The sequence below is a fragment of the Typopeltis vanoorti genome, chromosome 18 (assembly GCF_054136105.1).
Source record: "Typopeltis vanoorti isolate ZY-2024b chromosome 18, IOZ_Tvanoo_1.0, whole genome shotgun sequence".
Lineage (NCBI taxonomy): Eukaryota > Metazoa > Arthropoda > Arachnida > Uropygi > Thelyphonidae > Typopeltis > Typopeltis vanoorti.
Window position 1 is genome coordinate 8,422,417 of NC_143566.1, and position 21,684 is coordinate 8,444,100.

The 21,684-nt window shown below is 34.0% G+C and overlaps 1 protein-coding gene across 2 annotated transcripts in view; it reads left to right on the plus strand.

Annotated features, from left to right (window-relative positions):
* Pex5 (peroxisomal biogenesis factor 5) overlaps positions 1-21,684 on the plus strand; it is a 532,250-nt gene that overhangs the window by 451,133 nt on the left and 59,433 nt on the right. For both annotated transcript variants that reach the window (XM_090407992.1, XM_090407991.1), the window contains exon 14: positions 1,097-1,262. In XM_090407992.1, coding sequence (XP_090264118.1) covers positions 1,097-1,262 — 166 coding nt within the window. The remainder of the gene's footprint in view (positions 1-1,096; positions 1,263-21,684) is intronic.

The following is a 21,684-nucleotide window of genomic DNA, read 5'->3' on the forward strand; positions in this document are numbered from 1 at the left end:
CCTTATCTGCTCTGGTTTGATTATCAACTTATCATGCAGTAATCTAACAAAGCCCTTTGCAAAGTCTAATTATACTACTGTATATCCATCTTCTGCATCCAATGCTGCTGTCACCTTATTGTAATAATAAGTAGGTTACTAAAATGCCACCTCCCTTTAGCAAATCTGTGCTATTCATCAAAGATAATACCATTGTTGTCAACCCAATTCTGGATCCTGATTCTCACAAGCCTTTCTAACACTTTAACCACAACACCTGACACATACAAATTGGCTCATAATTTGATGCCTGAATTCTGTCACCTCCTCTATGTGGTACAATCTTGCCTTCCTTCCACTTCTTTGGAATTTGACCCAGTGTAAGATTCATATTAAACAAATATATGTTAAGGCAGATGTCAACTCCCTCACACGTTTCTTCAGAATACGCAGTGATATATCATCAAGACCCACAGCCTTATTAATATCAAGTTTGCTTAATTCCCTATATACCTTTTTTCACTCATAGTCAGTCTCTCCTCTTCATCATCCACTGCTCTCAGACTCTCCATGCTGTAACATTCACAAGGATGAAAGATCTTTATAAACTTCTCATTAAATATCTCAACTGTATCCTGCAGCAGTTACCCTTATACCATTTTCTGCAATCAATGATATCAAGCTTTTTGCTGATGATGCTAAGTTTGGAAGAGTGGTAATAGCAGATGAAAAATATTTCAGGTAGAAGTGCATTTAAATTCATTTTCAATACCAAGTGCACTGACAGTGAATGAATTAAAAGAAATGCATGATACACATTGTGTTAGTTAGAGTGAACCTCTCATGATGAATTCTGCGGTTTGGTGGAGGTATCCAAATAATAATAATAATAATAATAAAAAGGTATAAAGAAGTTTCGGCTGTTGAACTATATATATATATATATATATATATATATATATATATATATATATATATATATATATATATTACTCTCTATAAAACATTTAACTGAACTCAATACCAGGTAGTGATTTATATTTAAAATTTCTTGTATTAAATATTTTACTTTGATTTATTTGTTGTTTTGTTTACTTCGCTATTGTCCATGTAATAGCGAAAAGCATGCCAAGGTGCGAGATATGTTTATAGCAGCAGCAAATATGTCTCCAAATAATCCAGATCCAGATGTCCAAAGTGCACTTGGAGTATTATTCAACCTTTCTGGAGAATATGATAAAGCTGCAGATTGTTTCACTGCTGCTGTACAAGTGAATCCAAAGGTAAGAAAGTCTTCCATAAGTAAATTTTATTTGCAACTTAAAAAAATAAATAAATAAATAAATAAAAAGAAACTATATCATCATCAAATTCCTGACATGTACCATCAAGGGGTGTACAGGATATTATGATAGTACTACATGAAGAACTTACATCATTACTAACTTCCTATCAATAATTTTCCTCCAAATCAATTTGTTATCTGTCAAGACTCCAACATAATCAGATCCTATGTTTCTGTCTTCTAAGACACTTTAGACTGTATCAATCCACCTATGGTCTTCCTCTGGGTTTTTATCCTGCCAACCTGGCAGAAAACACCTGTTTGCTAATCTTTCCTCTCCCATTCTGTTTAAGTTAGGGCTATCCAACCTTAGGTAATCCGAGGGCTGCATTTAAAAAAAAGATTTATCTGAGGGCTGCATCATAATGCGTATCTAATAATTTGGTGAGCAGCAGAGACACAACCTCGATAGCGGAACAAATGAACAACACCAGTTGTGCATTCATATTCCTCGTGAGTGCCTGGAGCATGTGCATTGGAACAAAACAGTGTAAGAACACTTCTTTGACATGTCTAATATTTGAAAAACACTTGGGTATATAGTGATGCAAAAACACCAAATAAAATTTCAAACATCAAGATTATCGATTAGTGATAGAATTAAAATATATAATACGCATTCAATTCAAATTGTTATTTTATTTTTTCGCTTGTGAAAATCAAAACCAACAGGCAGGCTGCAGGCAGTGTTTTGGACAGCCCTGGTTTAAGTGACCATGCCACCTGAGATTAACTCTGCTAACACATTCCTTTATGCTAACAATGTCAAGTTCTTTTCTAATATCCTCATTTTTAATATGATATTGCCACTGATGCCATCTGTTCAAGCCCCTAATCTTTCTCAGGACTCTCACATCTGCAGTCTCTAGTCTTTGTTCAAGTGTTTTATTTCTAACCCATCTCTCAGATTCATAAGTTAAAATTGGTTTCAACACTGTCTTGTTTCATGTTTTGAGTAATTTTTCCTCTTACTCCATATAAATTTATTTACTTGACTTTCTACCATACCAGCTTTGTTGATTCTGTTGTCTATTTCCATATGTAATTTACTTTCTTCACTAAAAACTGTGCCTAAGTAGCTGAAATGTTTTACTTGTTCAATAGGTTCTCAATTCACAATGCATTTGATATTGTCAATGTTTCTGCCTATTTTCATTGTTTTTGTCTTGCTATTGCTGATTTTCATGTCAAATGATATATTTCTGTCTTCTACAGCACTTGTAATATATATATATAATAATAGAGAAATAGAGATCATCTACTAATATTGTATAAGAGTATGGTAATTTAGGGTGTGTGGACTTCATTTATTGCAGGGAAAATGGTGAATGAGTAGAATTAGTTGAGTGCCATGACAGTGAATGAGTTTAAGGAAAGGTATGATAGGTTTTGTTTGAAAAATATGGTATCTCTGTGGAGATACCATATAATAATAATAATAATAATCCTATCTACAGAATTTCTCTTTTCTTTCTGCCTGCACAGACCATTCTGTGGGAAAAAAAGAATGAGCGAATATTGCTACTACTTTAAATTCCTGAAATCTCAAAAGTCTGCTGTTGCACAGCTTAGTACAATACCAGACACAGTCCTGTGAAATGAAATTCATTGTTTCCATAGAAGCAATTTTAAACATGAACATTTTTTCAAAGAAAGTTGTGAAACCCATTTACACCTCTCTCCCTTTCTCCCCCATCCCAAAAGTTTGTAATTCTCATCTTAGGTGAATATCAAAAATAGTTTTCTCCTTAAATATTAGTGATATTTTAATATCATTTCTCTAGCATGCAGCAGCCATTTCAGTTTCAAATCAGTGATTATATTTATGTTATATTGCTTGTTTTTCTGCACCCTGGCAATGTACTGGTAATTTCAGTACGAAATATTTATGCAATTTCATTAAATTTTATTACTGTATTTATCATATTTATTTTTCTAGTTAATCATTTTGCCACAAATACCTTTAAAGATTACTACCAACTTGGATTGGTTTTTATGTGGTGGCTATTTTTCTTGCATTCCACTCTTCTGTGACTGTTCTTCCTGTTAGCAGACTTCTGTCGAACTACCAAGTCAAGGGCACTGTCAACTCTTTTGTCCATTCTCATAATATATTTGGTGTTACTCCATCCCTTCCCACAGCCTTATTAACAATGTTGTTACTTATTAATCTAAACACTTCTTATACTGGAACTGTCAGTCTTTATCTTTCTTCTTATTGTTATTCAATACTGCTCCTAACCTCCACCAAATGAAATACACTAACCAAATAAGCACTGAATATTTCCACTATGTCTTCATCATGTTCATTCCATCTCCAGACACTAAGGGCAGTCTTCCATATTCACCCTTTCTTCTATTAGAAACAACTAAAATTCTCTAGTTAGTTTTTCCCAAAGTGTAGTATACATACCCCCAAGGGTATGCAAAATATCTTTAAGGGGTATGAGGTACTTTTTTTTTTTAATTTTGATTGCTTTTTTTTTATTTTTTTTATTTTTTATTGCTGCAGATAAGTGCAGATCTATTCTATAATTAATTTTTCAGTAACTAAAAAAATCTAAAGAAATCTTTCAGCAAAAGGTATCTATTGGCATGTACAACTAACTTCCGTTAGGGCCAAGTCTAGTTGATGGCAGAATCACATTCCACATGCACAGTTCCAAGTGCTTGCATCAAAAGTTTAAATTCAAATAGTTTGATTTACTCGGTTGGAGCTTTCCACCTAATTTTGGAATCATTTGTATCTTAAATTTTAACATTGCTCAAAGAATGTTTCACCACCGCATGTCCATCTACTAGGTTTTCTGCACTTGCGGACCCCCCAAAAAAAATAAAAAATAAAATAAAATAAAGAACATTCTTCTTGATGTGGAGCCCCATCTACAGCCAAAAAAACAAGTAGAATTAAAAATGGATTTCGCCACACTGACTTCTTAACAGAAACAGTTTTATTCATCTCATAAATTATTAAATTAAATTATTGTTGAAAATCATAACTTTCGTGTCTACTGTATGTATACTGGATTCATTTAACAGAAATATATTTTAAAAAATGTTTCACATGTTTGCAGTTTATTATAATGTGAATGTTAAAAAATAAATAGCTTGATAATAATTAATGTTGATTGAAGCATTATTGTAACTTCTCCAAAATTGCCTTTACCTGAGAAGGGGAAGGGGGCAGTGTTATTAAAATTTTTAGAAGGGTATGCATGCAGGGGTGCTGAAAGTTTAGGAGACACTGCTGTACATTTTCTCGATCCTTACTGTGCTCGTCACCTTCCTAGCCTGCACCTTATACTCTTCATGCTACTGAGGGATGGTCTGTTCTTTATATCACCTCCACAACATCCCATTTCTCAGATCTGCATAATTCCAAGGTTTATCCATTTCACACCTACTTTATTCTATCCCCCTAACTTTAGGAATACAATATGACATTGACATAAGTAACTGATTCTGGACGTTTAGGGATGGTCTGTTCTTCATATCACCTCTTCAACATCCCATTTCTCAGATCTGCATAATTCCAAGGTTTATCCATTTCACACCTACTTTATTCTATCCTCCTAACTTTAGGAATACAATATGACATTGCCATAAGTAACTGATTCTGGACCAAGTCTCAGTCACTGCTCATTTCTCTTCCCTACAGTTTATCAAATCACTGTGCACATCACGAGTCTGTTAATTCCATACAGTTTACTCGTTCTGTGAAGCTTATACTTGCCAGGGTACTCTCCCCCCCCCCCTACCAAACGATATGATCATTCTCTCCAGTTGGTGGCATGGTAGTGACATCTGCTATTATCATGAGAAGAATGAAAATGGATTTATTGAGCTGTTGTGGGACAACTTCATCAAGCAGCATGTGACAGAAGAAACTTGAGGTCAAAGAGCATTAGATTTGATTATAGTGTCAGAGGGTGTTTCAGTTAAAGATGTAACTATTCTTGGGAAGTGACTAAGTCATGAATGTTCCATTCAGAAAAGGTTACATGCTGAACTACAAAGCAGGAAATTATGACCAACTGAGGAGTATACTGAGTTCATTGGAATGGGATCAGTTGCTGGATGGAAAGAATATCAACAGTGCATGGGAAGTATTTAAACAATACTTGAATGATGTGATATCAGAGTATGTCTAGAAAGTTCAAAGAATAAATAGGATAGGAGTTAAATGGATGTGTAATCTTATTAAGCAAGCGATTCGTAAGAAAAGGATGATGTGGAAGGAATACCATGCGCATAAGGATGATGTGCATTATGAAAATTACAATCAGCAGGCTACAATAGTCGCAACTGTTGTACGGAAAGCAAAGTCGTCTGCGTATGAAAAGAAACTGGCTCTGCATGCTAAAGACAACCCACAAGAATTCTATTGATATGCTGCAAGTAAAAGACAGAACGAATATGAAAGAATTACTCTTTTAAATGCAGATGGCATGAGGGTTACAGATGCGGAAGAGGTTGTTCAACTCAAGTGCCCATTTTGTTAAAAGCTATCAACCTGGTGTACATAACATTGAGCTCACTGCTACCTCTTCACTGCATGAAGAAACTTAGGTATATGAGGATTAAGTATTAGAGCTTTTGCACCAACTGAATAAGAATTCAGCAATAGGGACTGATAGGATATCAGCACGTGTGCTAAAAGAGTGTTCAGCTGAACTGGCTATTCCTTTGACCAGATTGTTTAATAGAATCTCAGAACAGGGAAGATTCCACAGGAATGGATAAATGTATGGTAATTGCATTGCACAAGGATAGTGCAAAGACCGATGCATCCAACTATCGACCAATTAGTATCTCAGGAGTGGTGTTGAAGATTTTGGAAAAATTGGTTTAGAGTTTACGTTCATAAATGTGTTTGACAGTGAATCTCTACTTTGCAATTAAGGGAAGGTCATGTTTTAGCAACTTGCTCACATTCTATAACAATGTTACTATTGAACTAGACAAGGAGAATGGATGAATGGATATACCATGATATTTTTGAATTTTGCTAAGGCTTTTGACAGAATACAGCATGGTAGACTGTTGCATAAATTGGAGAATATGGGTTTGGATTATAGAAGATAAGAGGATGGCTGACTGACAGATATCAAAAAGTGGTATATGGAGGATGTGAGTCTGCAAGATTTAAGGTAACCAGTGGTGTACCACATGGATCAGTGCTTGATCCACTGTTATTCAATCTATACCTTAAATATTGGAAAGGATTTGAAAAGCTACATACAGCTATTTGCTGATGATGCAGAGATAGGTAGGGTTATCAGGAATTCTGCTGATATGCAGTACTTGCAGAATGATTTGAATAGTCTGGAATTGTGAGCATGAGAAAATGGATGTCAGTTCAATGTCAGTAAATGCAAAGTGATTCACTTCAGCATGATTAGATATCCAGTGTTGTATTATATTGGTGGGATTGTGCTAGAAGAAACTGATAAGGCTAGGGATCTTGGAGTTCACGGGCCATGTAGTAAAGATTGCAAATACAACTTGAAAGATAATTACAATGCTGAAACAAACGTTCACATGTAAAGATAAGGATGTCATTTTGCTTCTTTACAAGGCCTCGATAAGACCTTACTTTGACTATTGTGCATAGGTCTGGTCTCCTGGTTTCCATTGTGATTCTGATATACTGGAGAGTGTTAAAAATTATATCAAGATTATGGAATACTGATTATGAAGCCAGATTAAGAATTTGTAGAGAGAGAGCAGACACTAGCAAACAGGAGAAAGAGGGGGTGATATGATTCAGACTTACAAACTTCTGAAAGAGTCATGCAGGATTTCAATTGATAGAATTTTTCAATTTATTGAGAGTGAGGAAAAGACAAAAGGGCATCCTTGGAAGCTGAGAATGAATGCTGCTAAGAAGGGGATGAGGGCTAGATTTTTCTCTCATAGGTTGGTGCATGATTGGAATGGATTGCCATTGCATATAATAATAATAATAATATTCTGAGTGCAAGCAGTATGAATGAAATCAGGAATGAGTATGATAGCTGGTGTGTGTGTAGTATGTGGCCTTCCTTAGTGAGTCTCTGACTCCTTGGAGGTCTCTCTTAATAATAATAATAATAATAATTTTAGCATTTTGAAAAGCTCTTGAGACCTTGTCATATGTTTTTTCCAGATCTGCAAAACTGAAGTACAGATTGTTTATTCTCATGATTTCTGATATTTGTCATAGCGATTCTGACAATTTCATCTGAACAATTTTTCTTATCCTCTTCTGAAGTACACTTGCATAAATTTTGGCTGGAGCAATCAGTAACAAAATTTCTGTGTAATTCTGTTTCTCTCTCTCTCTCTCTGTGTTTAAATTGATTTGAGCTATAAGAACTCTGAAAATTATGAGTACCTCCATAATTGAGTATTTCTGTTCAAATAATCCAGCTGCCTTTCTACATTTCTGATTTCTAATGGCCTTTTCTACCTCAAGGATTGATATATTGTGAATATTCATTTTTACTTGATAGAAAATATTATAAATTATTTTAAATGATGAATCCAGAGAAATTGCCTGAAAGAGAGCTGATGTAAGATAAAAAGATACTACTAGTTTACTAGTTTCGTTGAATGGATCAACTTCTTCAGGTATCACAATCAAAGAAATATACAAAAAATAAGAGACTTAAAAATTGCATTAACAGTACTAGTCCAAACTATCAGAAGAAACAGAAATTGAAAATTAACTCCTTTTTCTTAAAAAGACTTTTATCAATAATGTTTTCTCTCCTAATAAGATTGAAAAATTTCTTTCTCTCCGTCACTCAACTGCTTCTGAAGATCCCTCTTCCCCAGACCCTTTATTTCTTTGCCTTACATCAGATCTCTTTCACGAAAACTAGCTAAAATTCTCAAGAAATTTAACTTCAGAACTTGCTTCACTATGCTCTCAAAACTTCACTCCATACTTAGTAAACCTAAAGAGAAACATCTTCCAACTCAGTTTCCAGGAGTCTACAAGATCTTATGTGATTGTGGAAAGCCATACTGCTAAATCCATCCTACATATGGAAGAACACTGTATACATATTTCCTACAACAGGACTAGAGCCAGCACTCGCTCTAGACACGTTCTTTTTTCCATTAACTCAGATGAAGGTTGCCAACACATTGTGGACTGGACACAAACTTCTAATATCCATGTGTGCTATGATGAAACTTCAAAGAAAGATTGTCGAATCCAGAGAAATTGCCTTAGATTCTTCCTATATCAATAACTCCCTAAGTTTCAATCTTTCTGATGCACACATTGCCTCTGTTCAATACTGGTGCACTCGTGACAGCACGTAGTCAACTTTTATTTGGAACTCAAGCTCGCATTACTGTTTTTAAAATGTACTACTGTTTCTTTGGACTAGTACTGCTAATGCAATTTTTAAGTCTGTTATTTTTTGTATATTTCTTTGATTGTGATACCTGAAGAAGTTGATCCATTCAATGAAACTAGTAAACTAGTAGTATCTTTTTAAATAAACCATGTCATCTCTTTATCTCTCGGTATCAGTCATTTAAAATAATTTATATATATATATATATATATATATATATATATATATTTATTTTTTTTTTTTAATGAAGAATTGAATGACTAGAACCGTGATCTAGTCATTCAATTCTTCATAAAAATATGTATGTTAACCGAGTTAATGATCATTCTTTCATATATATATATATATAATTCTGATTGCATTTTGCTTGAATATTACTCACCACAGTTTATCACTGATTATCTCATTAATAATAATCATTCAATTATGCCATCCAGAATATTTTTGTTTGTTTCATATTACCTTTGTCACCTGTGATCCCTCTAACAGCGCTTTTTTTTTTTTTTTTTGATAGTCTACAGAATATTTTCTGACTTTTATTTTACACTCAATGGATAAAACATTAGAGACACCTTTCTAATAGCATGTCGGTCCTCCTCTAGCACAAATAACACTTCAAATAACTCTCCAAGGAATTGACTCCACCAGCTGCCAGAAGGTTGCTGGAGGTAATTCCAACCATGCCTATTCCAGCGTTGTCCACAACTGCTCCTTAGACTTTGGTCCCAGATACATGGATCTGATGTCTTGTTCTTATGACATCCTAGAGCAGGGATCGGCAACCTGCAGCTCCAGAGCCGCATATGGCTCTTTGAATGAATAATTGCGGCTATTTTTGTTATTAAACAATCTATTTTTTAATAATGCAAAATGAATGTTATTTATTAAATTAGAAACTAAAAACCCTAAATATAGCATTTGCAAAAAATTAAGGACAGTTTACATTTAATCAAGGACCTTTTACAATAAGTCAAGGATATTTAAAATTGAAAATAGTACATGCAATGTTGAAAAATTTAATACTTTCATGTTTAACTTTTTGAAATCATACGTGATAATCCTTCTTTATATTCGTCTTGGATTACCATGGATAATGCAAAAATTCATAAACCCACTGATTTGTCAAATATTTGTTTTAATTATTCATGCCAAGTAAAATTACTTAAGTTATGTTTTATATTGTTTTAATTTATTAAACCAAATACGTCATGCTAGGCTACCACGTGTAGCGCTACATTAGCACTTGCCTGTCTGAATGTGCCCATTGTCTTCGCATATAGTGCAGGTGTGGTCTATAAATCTGCTCACTTTGTTAAAATAAGTAAAGGTTTTGTAGTGGACATTGCAGTGCTTTCGTTTACTGGTGATTGTGTTAGGTAACATGAATATTGTAACATTAAATTAAATATTAACAAAATAAAAATATTTTTATAGTATTTAAAATGTCAGCAAAAAAGAGAAAGATAAAACAAGAAAATCGGGAGTTTAAAAGTGAATGGACTGAAACATACACATTTGTAGCAAATACAGCAGGATTTCCAATGTGTTTAATATGCCATGAAAAGCTTTCAACAATAAAAAATCAAATATACTATGACATTTTTAAATAAACACGATACATTTGACAAAGTATATCCACTGGGAGATGAAAGAAAAAATGCAGTAAAAGAGCTGCAACGCAAAGTAAACCTAACTAAACGTTCATTTTCCAAATGGATAAAAGCATCAAGAAATACAACTGTTGCTAGTTTTGTGGTGTCGCTCAAGAAGTTGTTAAACGAGGAAAACCTTTTACGGATGGCGAATATGTGAAAGAATGTTTTATTAAAATGTCCGAATTTCTCTTCTGCGATTTTAAAAACTAAGCGGAAATAATTACAAAAATAAAAGACATGCCATTATCTGCTAAGATTATAAGGGACAGAACTATACGAATGGCAGAAGATATAACAAATCAGCAGGTTACAGATCTAAATTAAACACCAGGATTCTCCATTGCCTGTGACGAATCATGCGATATGGATGACATTGCACAGATTGTACTTATTTTTAGATACGTAAACTCTCAAGGACCTCAGGAAGAATTACTCAATATACTGCCACTTACAGGAAAAACTCGTGGAGAAGACATTGAATCTGCTGTTACCACTTGCTTGAAAAGTATTAATATTAACAAAATAATATCTATTGTGACTGATGGGACGCCGAGCATGAAAGGTACAAAAAAAAAGGTTTTGTTTCTTTATTTAAAAAACAAATTTTGCATGACGAGTTTTCCTTTTACTGCATAATCCATCAAGAGATACTTTCTGCACAAACTTTTCCAAAAGAGATAACAAATGGATTTGGTTGTAGAAATTGTTAACCAAATAATGGCAAGACTGCTACATCATCGGCAATTTTGTGATCTTCTTAAAGCAATCAATTGCGAATATTCCGATCTTCTTTTGAATAACAGAATAAGATGACTTTCCAGAGGTGCGGTGTTGATGTGATTTGCCACCTGTCTTGGAGAGGTTAAGTTGTTTCTAAGACAAAAAGACCTTGAATATGCACAGTTAGAGAAGATAATCATTGGTTACAAAAATTCTACTTTATGGTGAATATGACTTCCCATTTAAACGCACTAAATAAGAAACTACAGCAGTTTTGCTGTATTTCCCTTACAGCAGTTTTGCTTTTAGAAGAAGTGAATTCGTTTGCACAAAAATTATATTTGTTTGTGACAGACTTAGAGAAAGGTACATTATTACATTTTCCTACGTTGAAGAAATATCAACAAGAACAAGCTCATAATAATTCCATAAATTTAACCCTTTTCAAAGAAATTGTAGTAATTTGCGATCTGAATTTAATGAGGGATTTGAGGAGTTTAGAAAAAACAAGGCAACTGTGTCATTTTTATTGCGACCATTTGAAATTAATCCTGCCAAATTAATTTTTCACCTTTTGCTGGAATTGATGAGGCTGCATTTCAACTTGAGTTAGAGGACCTGAAAACCAAGGATTTGTGGAATTCAAAATTTAGAAATCTTAAAGCTGACCTGGAGGAGTTGGAAAGACAAAAATCTACCCTTGCAATACAACACAAATGATCTGAAATAGAAGATCTTAAAAAGTGTAAGATCAGATTGTATTTGACATGTGGAATTGTTTACCTGACACTTACTTTCAGTTAAAAACATACTCATTTGGACTTCTATCGATTTTGAGATTGACATATTTCTGTGAGCAAATATTTTCAAATATGAATTTTATTAAAAGTAAGTTGAGAAACCAACTAAACAACGTGAGTCTTTCGTCATGTTTGAAAATGAAAATTACGGCGTATTCGCTGCATATTGAGAAACTATCCCAAGAAGTTCAACAGCAAAAGTCGCACTAAGAAGATATTTTAAATTTAAAAAAATTAAAAGGTATGTTATTGGATTTTATACATTTGTTTTTGTAAGGAGGAGGAAATCTTTGTTTTATTATTTAATATTTAAAAATATCATATAATTTTTTGTGACATGCCACCCCTGTGTTTTACAAGTATGATAACGTGTTACTGTAAAAAAAAACTGAATAAATAATTTAATTATAATATTTTTCAATGTAGTTTCTAAATTTAAGGCAGTGATGAGCAATTAAATAGTAAATCAAATACTCTATTCGATCTGCATAAAGAATATTTTCTTTTTCTTTGATAAGAAAATATTAATTTATTTACCATTATTTAGTTATATTTTAATTTTTTAACCTGCACAAATAAATCCACATGTAAAAATCAACATTTATAAAATAGATTTTTAATTAAAATATACTAATTCTGCCCAAAACGAACACCATGGACTGCACAAAAAACCTGAGAGGGCCGCATGCAGCCCAGACCATTGGTTGCTCATCGCTGCATGTGGCTCCCTAAATTTTTTTTCACAGATATAATTTTAAAAATAGCTCTTCACTCCAAAAAGGTTACCGACCGCTGTCCTAGTGGGATGCAATCAGATTTAAATCTGGGGACCTTCTGGCCACTGAATGGTCTCAAACTTAGATGAGTGTTCCTCAAGCCATGCCTGGGTGGTTGCAGCCCAGTGGGGGCGACGCATTGTCCTACTGAAACAGGCCATCACCTGCAAGATGTGCAAACGCCAATGAAAGTGTATAGGTGATCAGCCAGCACATTCTGGTAGCTTGCGTAGTGTTTAAGGACCTCTCCATTCACACTAAGGGATCTAATGTATCACATGAGAAAGCTCCCTAAACCATCACAGAGCCACCACCTCTTTGAACAGAGCAGACCTGGCACCATGGCTTCATGCTGTCGACACTACTCCTGCAAGCTCAGTACAACTGATAAAGGCTTCATCAGACAACATGACTCTGGTAAACTCTGCACAGGTCCAGATGCTCCGAACACACAATGCCCGATGACAAGCTTTCAGCATAGTACCATTCACTCGCTGACACTACTTGGACCTCTGACATTAAAACTGGATGTGATTTGTGCCACTATTTCCCTGTGGTTGGTCTGTACAAGCCTGGACAGTCTACATCGACCCAGGTCATGAATGCAGTGTCGTCAGCTACCACTTGCTTGCTAATACATAAGTTGGTGGTATACCCACAGTAGACCCTTGATACGGTTGCCCTCAAGAACCCTAGGGTTCTTACAACTTGGGTGATAGAATGACCCACTATCTTGTGCCGCTAATACATCCGTGATCAAAGTTGCTAAGATCGCCACACTTACCCATGTTCGCTGATTGCTATATGTTGTTGGGAAGCCCTGATATATGCATATTTACTGTCTGCATTTGGTTTGGGTACTTTTCACACTTTGCAGGAGATGCCCTTGTCAACTTTCCATCACCCTTATCTCTAATGTTTTGCCCATTGAGTGTATTTGTCTTCCATCTTCTTATTAAGTCCCCATCTTCCCATGTCTTTTGTTTAGTCACATTTACACATATATTTCTTAGCTCTATGTTTTTTGTTGTATTCTCTCAGGGTATGTACCAATTTATTTCTAGGAACATTCAAATGCTCTCTTATTTTCCAACACCACCTCTAACTTCTTGTTTCCACAATGGAATTCTTATTTTTCTATCCTTACAAACAACTTCACCACATGATTTCCTGGCTGAATTAATTAATCAATCCCTTTTTCAGTGTGCCACTGTTTCTCTAAGATTTGGTTCTTGTTTTTTGACTCTCATTTTTTCATGAATAATATTTGTATAGTTGAGTCTCCAGTACAAATCTAAAAGCAGCTCAACTTTTAAATTTAATAACAGAAATCATGCCAATATCATCACATTTAATCTCACTAAGATTAAAAAAAAAAAAACTGATGGAGATTATAAGAAATTTCTTTCCAATCTATAATTAGAAATGATAATACCAATAAAATAGAAAGAAATGAACTGATGAAAGAAACAAAAAAGTCCTTGAATTTTTATAAGACAACACGATTGCTGATTACTACAACTTTTTTTTTTAAGAGAGACAGTCAGGGGCGGCTCATCTATAGGTGCCAGGCCCCACCTATATTTGTATAACTAGCCCAATAATTGTAGTTTTAAAAAATATGTGTCTTGTAATTATTATTTTTTGATCGATTTGCAACACGTTTTGTTGTTTAATAAAAAAATTACTGTAGTATTTTGTGACAATATTGTATAATGTGACTTAGTAAGGTCTCTGGGGCCAGCCACGGCTGGCCCTATTTCATATGTGTAGAACACAGGGCTTGTATGAGGCTGTGCACTAGCAATTGTGTTTGTTTAGCAGGTGCAACGCTTATCCTGGGGCCAATTTAGTCTGGCCCAGTTACTGTATTGGCATGTACGTACATAGCGTGCGATTCTTTGATTGTGAAGCACGTGCTTCACAATCTCAGTGGATTCTGACTAAACATTATTGTAATAGAAATAATAACTATAAATCAATAATACAACCCACTATATAAATATAAAAAAATTAAGTTGTTTTTGGCCCCTGGCCCCACCTGTTTCTATTGTCACCAGCCGCCACTGGAGACAGTTATATATGGGCCTTACCTGAGAACAAAACTTAACACTGTATTCATTATATCCTATTTAACAAAAACATAGAAACATTATTCCAAAATAGAACAAAAACAAAAACTCCAAGGAAAAGGGATTCTGATTCTGACACAGTTTCTGAAGGGTTAAATCATCATCATCATCTGTACACATACATACAGTATAAACAGTTAAATTGACACCTGGCTTGCTGTGGGTACTGAAACAAAGCCACAAAACTTGTGTAGGATTACACTATTTCTACTGCAGGTTAACCTGATTCTTTGGAACAGGAATATGTGGAGTAAACTGGCTTCTACATGAAATAGTCTTCATTATAGACAGGGTGTGCTCTTCCAATTTTAGGTTACCAACAATAGTGTTGTTAACCAACAAGAAGGCCTAGCAATGGGAAGCCCACTATCACCATCTTGTGCAGATCTTTTCATGGAAAAACCTGAAAAAGAAATTCTCTCCACAATCTCCCCTAGACCATCTATACAGTGGAGATATGTAGATGATATTTTCATTATATGGCAAGACAGCTTAGAAAACCTAAAATCGTTTAAGAATAAAATTAACTCAATACATAAGATAAAATTCACTCTGGAAGTGGAAAACAACAGCCAACTGCATTTTTACATCTTGATAAAGAAACAATCAAATAGTGTCAAATTATCTATTTACAGAAAGCCTACAGACACTGGAAGATATCTTCATTATACTTCAAACCATCACAGGACACACACAAACTGAGCATTATCCACATGTTGAAAAATAGAGCCCGAAAATTTATATCAGAAGAGGAGGATACATAGACTGAACTCTCACTAATAGCCAACACATTATCACAAAATGGATATTCTCCGAACATCATCAAAAAATATCTATATGGTGACAACCCCAGACAAGAAGAATCAAACTCCCAGCACATTTATACTGTATATCTCTTTCATCAGGTCAATTTCTTATTAAATAGCCAGAATACTAAGAGCCTACAACATCAGAATGGTCTTCAAACCAACCACCAACATCAGACAGGTTTTAGGATCCCCGAAAGATAAGGTGCCATTCTACAAATATCCAGCAGTATATTACATTCCTTGCTCCTGTGGTCTTGCCTACGTCGGACAAAGTTCATGGAGTTTAGAGATCAGACAAAAAGAACACGTTGGTGATGTAAACCACAACAGAAGTATTTCTTCCTACTTAGCACATCATTTCTGTACATCTAACCACATGATAGAGTGGCAAAACAGCTCCATGCCATATTTGGATGATGACTACAGACATTGTTTATTCAAGGAAGCCACAATAGTGTTAATAACCGTCGGAAACCTCAACAGAAATCAGGGTACTATTCTGAACTACAGCTAGCCAGTAATCACATTACGTGTTTACAACAAACACACATACGTGATAATGAATAAGAACAATAAGCCCTCTCAGTCTCTGTCATGCAAACATGTAACCTCAGCTACTAAATTGTTTACAACGTTTGTATGTTCCTTTCAATTTGCATTTACTAGTTTTTTATGCTTTTCCGTCAACACCTTGAAAAAGCTAGACAGTTTGCTAGCGAAACTGGTAGGCAAAGAATGTAAGATGTTCATATGCATTACAATATGGTCAGTATTAAAACAATAAGTTTGTATGTTTCATTCTAGTATACGTTGTCTTTCCCTAAAAGTTGACAGGTATGTATTACCAACGTATAAGTTTATCTACAAGAACTCCAATAAGCAGTGCTGTGGTCTCACATCAGATGACGAAATTCATCTCTTAACTAAAAATCATTACAAACATCTGTGCCCATTGCGAGTTTCAAATCCACAGCTCACTGGTGGGAGAGGGTATGCTATCTAGTTGGTTGCTAAAGGCATGATATTTCTGATTACAGTTTATTTTTGAACGTTTCACAAGAGAAGTAATTAATTACTTATTTCACTTTGAGAGCATGCATCTCTCTCTCTCTCACTATATATATATATATATATTTTTTTTTTTTTTCAGTAAAGAAAATTAATATGAAATTTAAATTTCTTAATGTTATAAAATACAGGTAACCCTCGTATAACGCGGATGTTAGGTTCCATAGAAATGCCGTGTTACATAAATCGCATTATGCGAGACTTAGATCACATAGAAAAAGTACGGTTAGGTTCCGAAATAATTTTTTTTTAAAATTATATAAAGAACAATGACATATCCAACAAAAACAATATTTTTATTTAATTCAGGTAATTCATGTAAGTTAAGAAAACATAAACTATGAGACAAACACGTAGTATAAAATTATAAAAATTACAAATTGTACATAAATTTCATTGCACATAATGCATAAATGTTTTAGACAAATTAAAATAACGAATATTTTAATTGTCATCACTGTCTTCAGAAATAACATTTCGTAGATGTTCTTTAAGTGGCCGGAGGGCATCACCACTTGAAATCTCTTGGACATCTTTTGTATAATTCTCATTGCATACTTCGGCTGGTTTAGTCATCAAGAAATTAGTAATAAGACTTTGCTTTCCACTATGCTGCAATTTTTTATTAAGTTCATAATGTGGCGCTTAACAAATATCCAATTGTTTCGTGAATTTTCCCGAGCACTCCATTGAGGGATCATTATCCATAAAATAACTTCCTAACTTTCTTGAGTCCAATCTTTCTGCTAATTTCTTTAACGGTTCATCACAATCAGAATCTTCGGCAGAACTTTCCCCACCATTTGGTTCGATGCCATCTATTAATTGTACCAGTTCCTCCTCATTTAAATCTGTTTCTGCATCAATTAATTCACTAATTTCATTTTAAACCTTATTGCAAAAGCCCTCTCCACCAAAAATGTGTGCTACGTTTATTATACGGCGTAGCTCGGCATCCACTGGAAGTATGAAATTTTGTTCCAGAACGGCTTCAGGCTATATTTTTTTCCAGCGAGTATTCAGCATAGAGGGTTGTAATTCCTTAATGGGCAGAGAAATAATTTTCACACAATTCAATATTGAAAACTCTTTCCATGCTTGAGGCAGTATCATGTTTGGATTAGATTCCATTTTTTCCAAAATTAATTGGAATGTTTGCCGAATATAATATGACTTAAATGTTGATATTATTCCTTGGTCGAGTGGTTGAATAAATGAAGTAGTATTAGGCGGCAAAAAAGTTATTTTAATATTTGGATGGCTTAAATTTTGTTGGATGGCCTGGTGCATTATCCAAAATTAGTAGAATTTTGAAGTCCATATTATTTTTCTTTGTGTAACTTTCAAAATTAGGTACAAAACACTTGAAAAACCAATTTTCAAACATGCTAGCTGTAACCCATGCCTTTTTGTTTTCCCACCAATAAACAGGTAGGGTGGACTTGTCAAGTCCTTTCATCGCACAGGGATTTCCAGATCAGTTAATAAACATTGGTTTTGTCATGTAATCACCTAATGCATTACTACAAAACAGTAGAGTAATTCTATATCTTTGGAAACTTTGAATCCAGGAGCTGATCTTTCATTTTTCGAAATATAGGTGCATTTTGGCATTTTTTTCCAATAATACCCAGATTCATCCGCATTGAACACCTGGTATGCACTATAACCACCTTCTTTAATGATTTTTAAAAGTTCCGCTGGGTATTTCCGGGCAGCTTCAACGTCTGCTGATGCTGATTCTCCCTGGATTTTAAGATTATACAAAGAAAACCGCTTTTTAAAGTTGTCGAACCAACCCTTACTGGCACAAAATCCATGCTGAAAGATTTCCTCTGAAGAATCTTGATCAAGTTCTTTTAAATGTTTATAAACTTTGAGAGCTTTTTGCTTAATAAGGTATCCATCCAAAGGAATTTTCTTTTGAGTGCAATCTTCTATCCAAATCATTAGCGATTTCTCATTTTTTCTATTAGAATATCACGAGCAACGTGCTTTGCACTTACCATCGACCCAACAATAACACTTTCTCGGATTTTATGTTCATTTTGTTTGATTGTTCGAATTGTTGATTCATTTAAATTCAGAGTCCTTGCAACAACTCCTGGTTTTTCTCCAATTTTCAACTGATCCAATTTTAATTTTTTTTCGAGAGAGAAAAGAATTTCCTCTTCAATGTTGGTTTTTCCCGTTTGTTGCAGTTTTAGTGGCCATTACAATAAAAATAAACTTTTACATAAAAAAAAAGCATTACATATGTATGTAACTCACCAGAAAATAAATTGCTCAGCTTGAGAATAACACACGTATGATTTTTAATGCACTTTCCTGGCAGAAAACGAAGACAATTTTCAACAATAAACACTTTATACAGTAAACCCTAGATGGCGAACCTATGGCACTCGTGCCAGAGGTGGCACGTCTGAGAATTTTGCTGGCACGTCAACGATTTACAGGTGATATCCTTTTATATGCTTATAAATTATTCAAGTTTTCTCTTTAATTGTTACAATACGTACAAGCTAAATTTTGTTTTACACAAGAAAGCAGCTATAAAGACGTACATATGATTGGTGCGGTATTAATAAAAGATCGCACGTCCCAAAGACAACCACAAGTGTTGAATTGAAATGCTAATTCTCTTCAATCGAATTCCATAACATATGAAACTGTCATAACAACATTCACTATTAGTTTTAACACATTCACAACAGGGTGTTATTTATCGTTCCAACGGAACTTCTCATTACTGACTGGCTCTACTCACACAAACGTTTCAACCCTTGGTTGAATTTTATGGCTTCTTGTTGCGTTTGAGGTGGCAGGCGAACTCATACATTCATTATATGGCAGGTTTCAATTCTTGGTAGAATTTTATTTTAAGTTAGCCTTTGTGATCTGTCATGATGATGTCGAGAATTTCAAATGCAACAATAGTTTTTAGTTAGATACTGTGTTTCAGTGCAGCATATGGTTTTGCTTAAGTCTATACAGCATAGCTTCTGTGAGAGGGGGACATGTGATTTATTAGTCAGCGCCATTTTTATTCCATCTGTCTCTAATTGCAATATTTGTTGAGAATGACAGACTGCAAAAGCCTCTGTACAGTACCTTATACAGGGATACAATAAAACTAAAGTCGATACTTTTAACTACTTGAGCGATACAGGCAAACACAAATTTAACGAAAATAAAATTTGATTTTTAAAGCCCGCAGCGAAAAATATATGAAAAATAAATAAATAAAGGATTACTAGAAATTCTAAACTGCGTTGAACAAGGGATACTAAAATTTGTAGACCGCGTTGTATAAGTACCGCGTTATACGAGAGTTAGCTGTACTATTATTGGAGGAAATGGTAAAAACTATTATTGCACTTGCAAATGGCAATTTATCTTATGCTGATTTACATAATGATGCTAGGATTTATGTAATTTTATTATCATTTTCTTTAATATAATTACTCAAAAGTGCACCTATGATCTTAAACTAGCTCTGTAAACGATAACAGCATAAAACATATCTTTTGTGTGCAGGAAAGTGGAGTCATTTTCAAAATACACATGTATTCAGTAACTGAAATACATGATGTCACCTTTTGAATGGTTCAGATAAAAAATATATCGCACATTGATGGGTGTCTAAATGTGCAGATCAGAAAAAAAGTGAAAGGTTAGAAGAAGAAATATTCTTAAATGTTGTGCCCTTTCTTCTTAACTATTCTTAAATATTTTATTTATCATCATCATCATACGTATCAAGAATTTAGGCCTAGCATGGCCTGTTCCGGCCTTAGAAGTCATGGTTGAATCGTTTAAGAGGACGTCCTGGTTTTCTTTTTCCTAATGGCTTGTACTTTAAGGCTTGTTTTGGTAATCTTTCTGTTTTCATTCTTTGAACGTGTTCCATCCATTTATGTTTATATTTTTTAATTTTTTCTATTACTGGTTCTTGGTTTAATTCTTTCATAATATCTTCGTTTCTTTTGTGATCAAATGGGGTATACTTTGCAGTTTTTCTCATAAACTTCATTTCTGCTGTTATTAATCTTTGTTTGTCTTTTTGTTTTATTGTCCAGATTTCACTTCCATACATTAAGACTGGTAAGGCTAATGTATGTATACTTTTAGCCTGGTTTGTTTTTGAACTAAGTTTGGTGTAAATATAGAGTTAATTACACCTGTTAGTTTTAAATATTTTGCAATTTTTACGTTTATATCTTTTTCATTTTCATATGTGATCATACATCCTAGGTAGTTAAATGACTTCACCTGTTCTTATAAGATCTTGTTATCTATTACTGTTTTAGTTCTTGCTGGATCTTGTCCTTTAAAGGCCATAGTTTTTGATTTTTCGGTTGATATTATCATACCATAATCTTTGGATATCTCATTTAGATTTAAAATAGCTTTCTGTAAGTTATCTTCAGAATTTGTAATTATTATTTGGTCGTCTGCAAAGAGGAGAGTGTTTAAGTTAACTGTAGGTGAAAGTTTAATTCCTTGGTGTAAATTTTTACTCCATTTTATTATTATTTCATTTAAGTAGATATTAAAAAGAGTTGCTGAGAAGGGACATCCCTGTCGGACCCCTTGGTTTATCTCTCTTATATATGATAGCTCGTGATTTAATCTTATTTGTATTTGATTATTTTCATATATACTTATGATAGCTTTTAGGATATTATTTGGTATTTGTCTTTCTTTTAATATGTTAAATAATATGTTTCTTTTAACTTTGTCAAATGCTTTTTCAAAGTCAATAAATGCAATGTGTTTCCAAATTATATTCTCTTCTTTTCTCTACTATTAATTTTAGGCAAAAGGCTGGGTCTATACATGAACGTCCTTTTCTTAATCCATTCTCTACCTCTAGAATAAAGTTTTCAGAATATTTCATTAGTTTGTTATTTAAGATTCTGCTATATATTTTGTAACAGGAATTTAGTATACTGATACCTCTAGTTTTTAGGGTCATCTCTATTATTACCTTTCTTAAAGATAGGATTCACAATTGCTTTTTTCCATTCTATTGGGGGGGGGGGGGA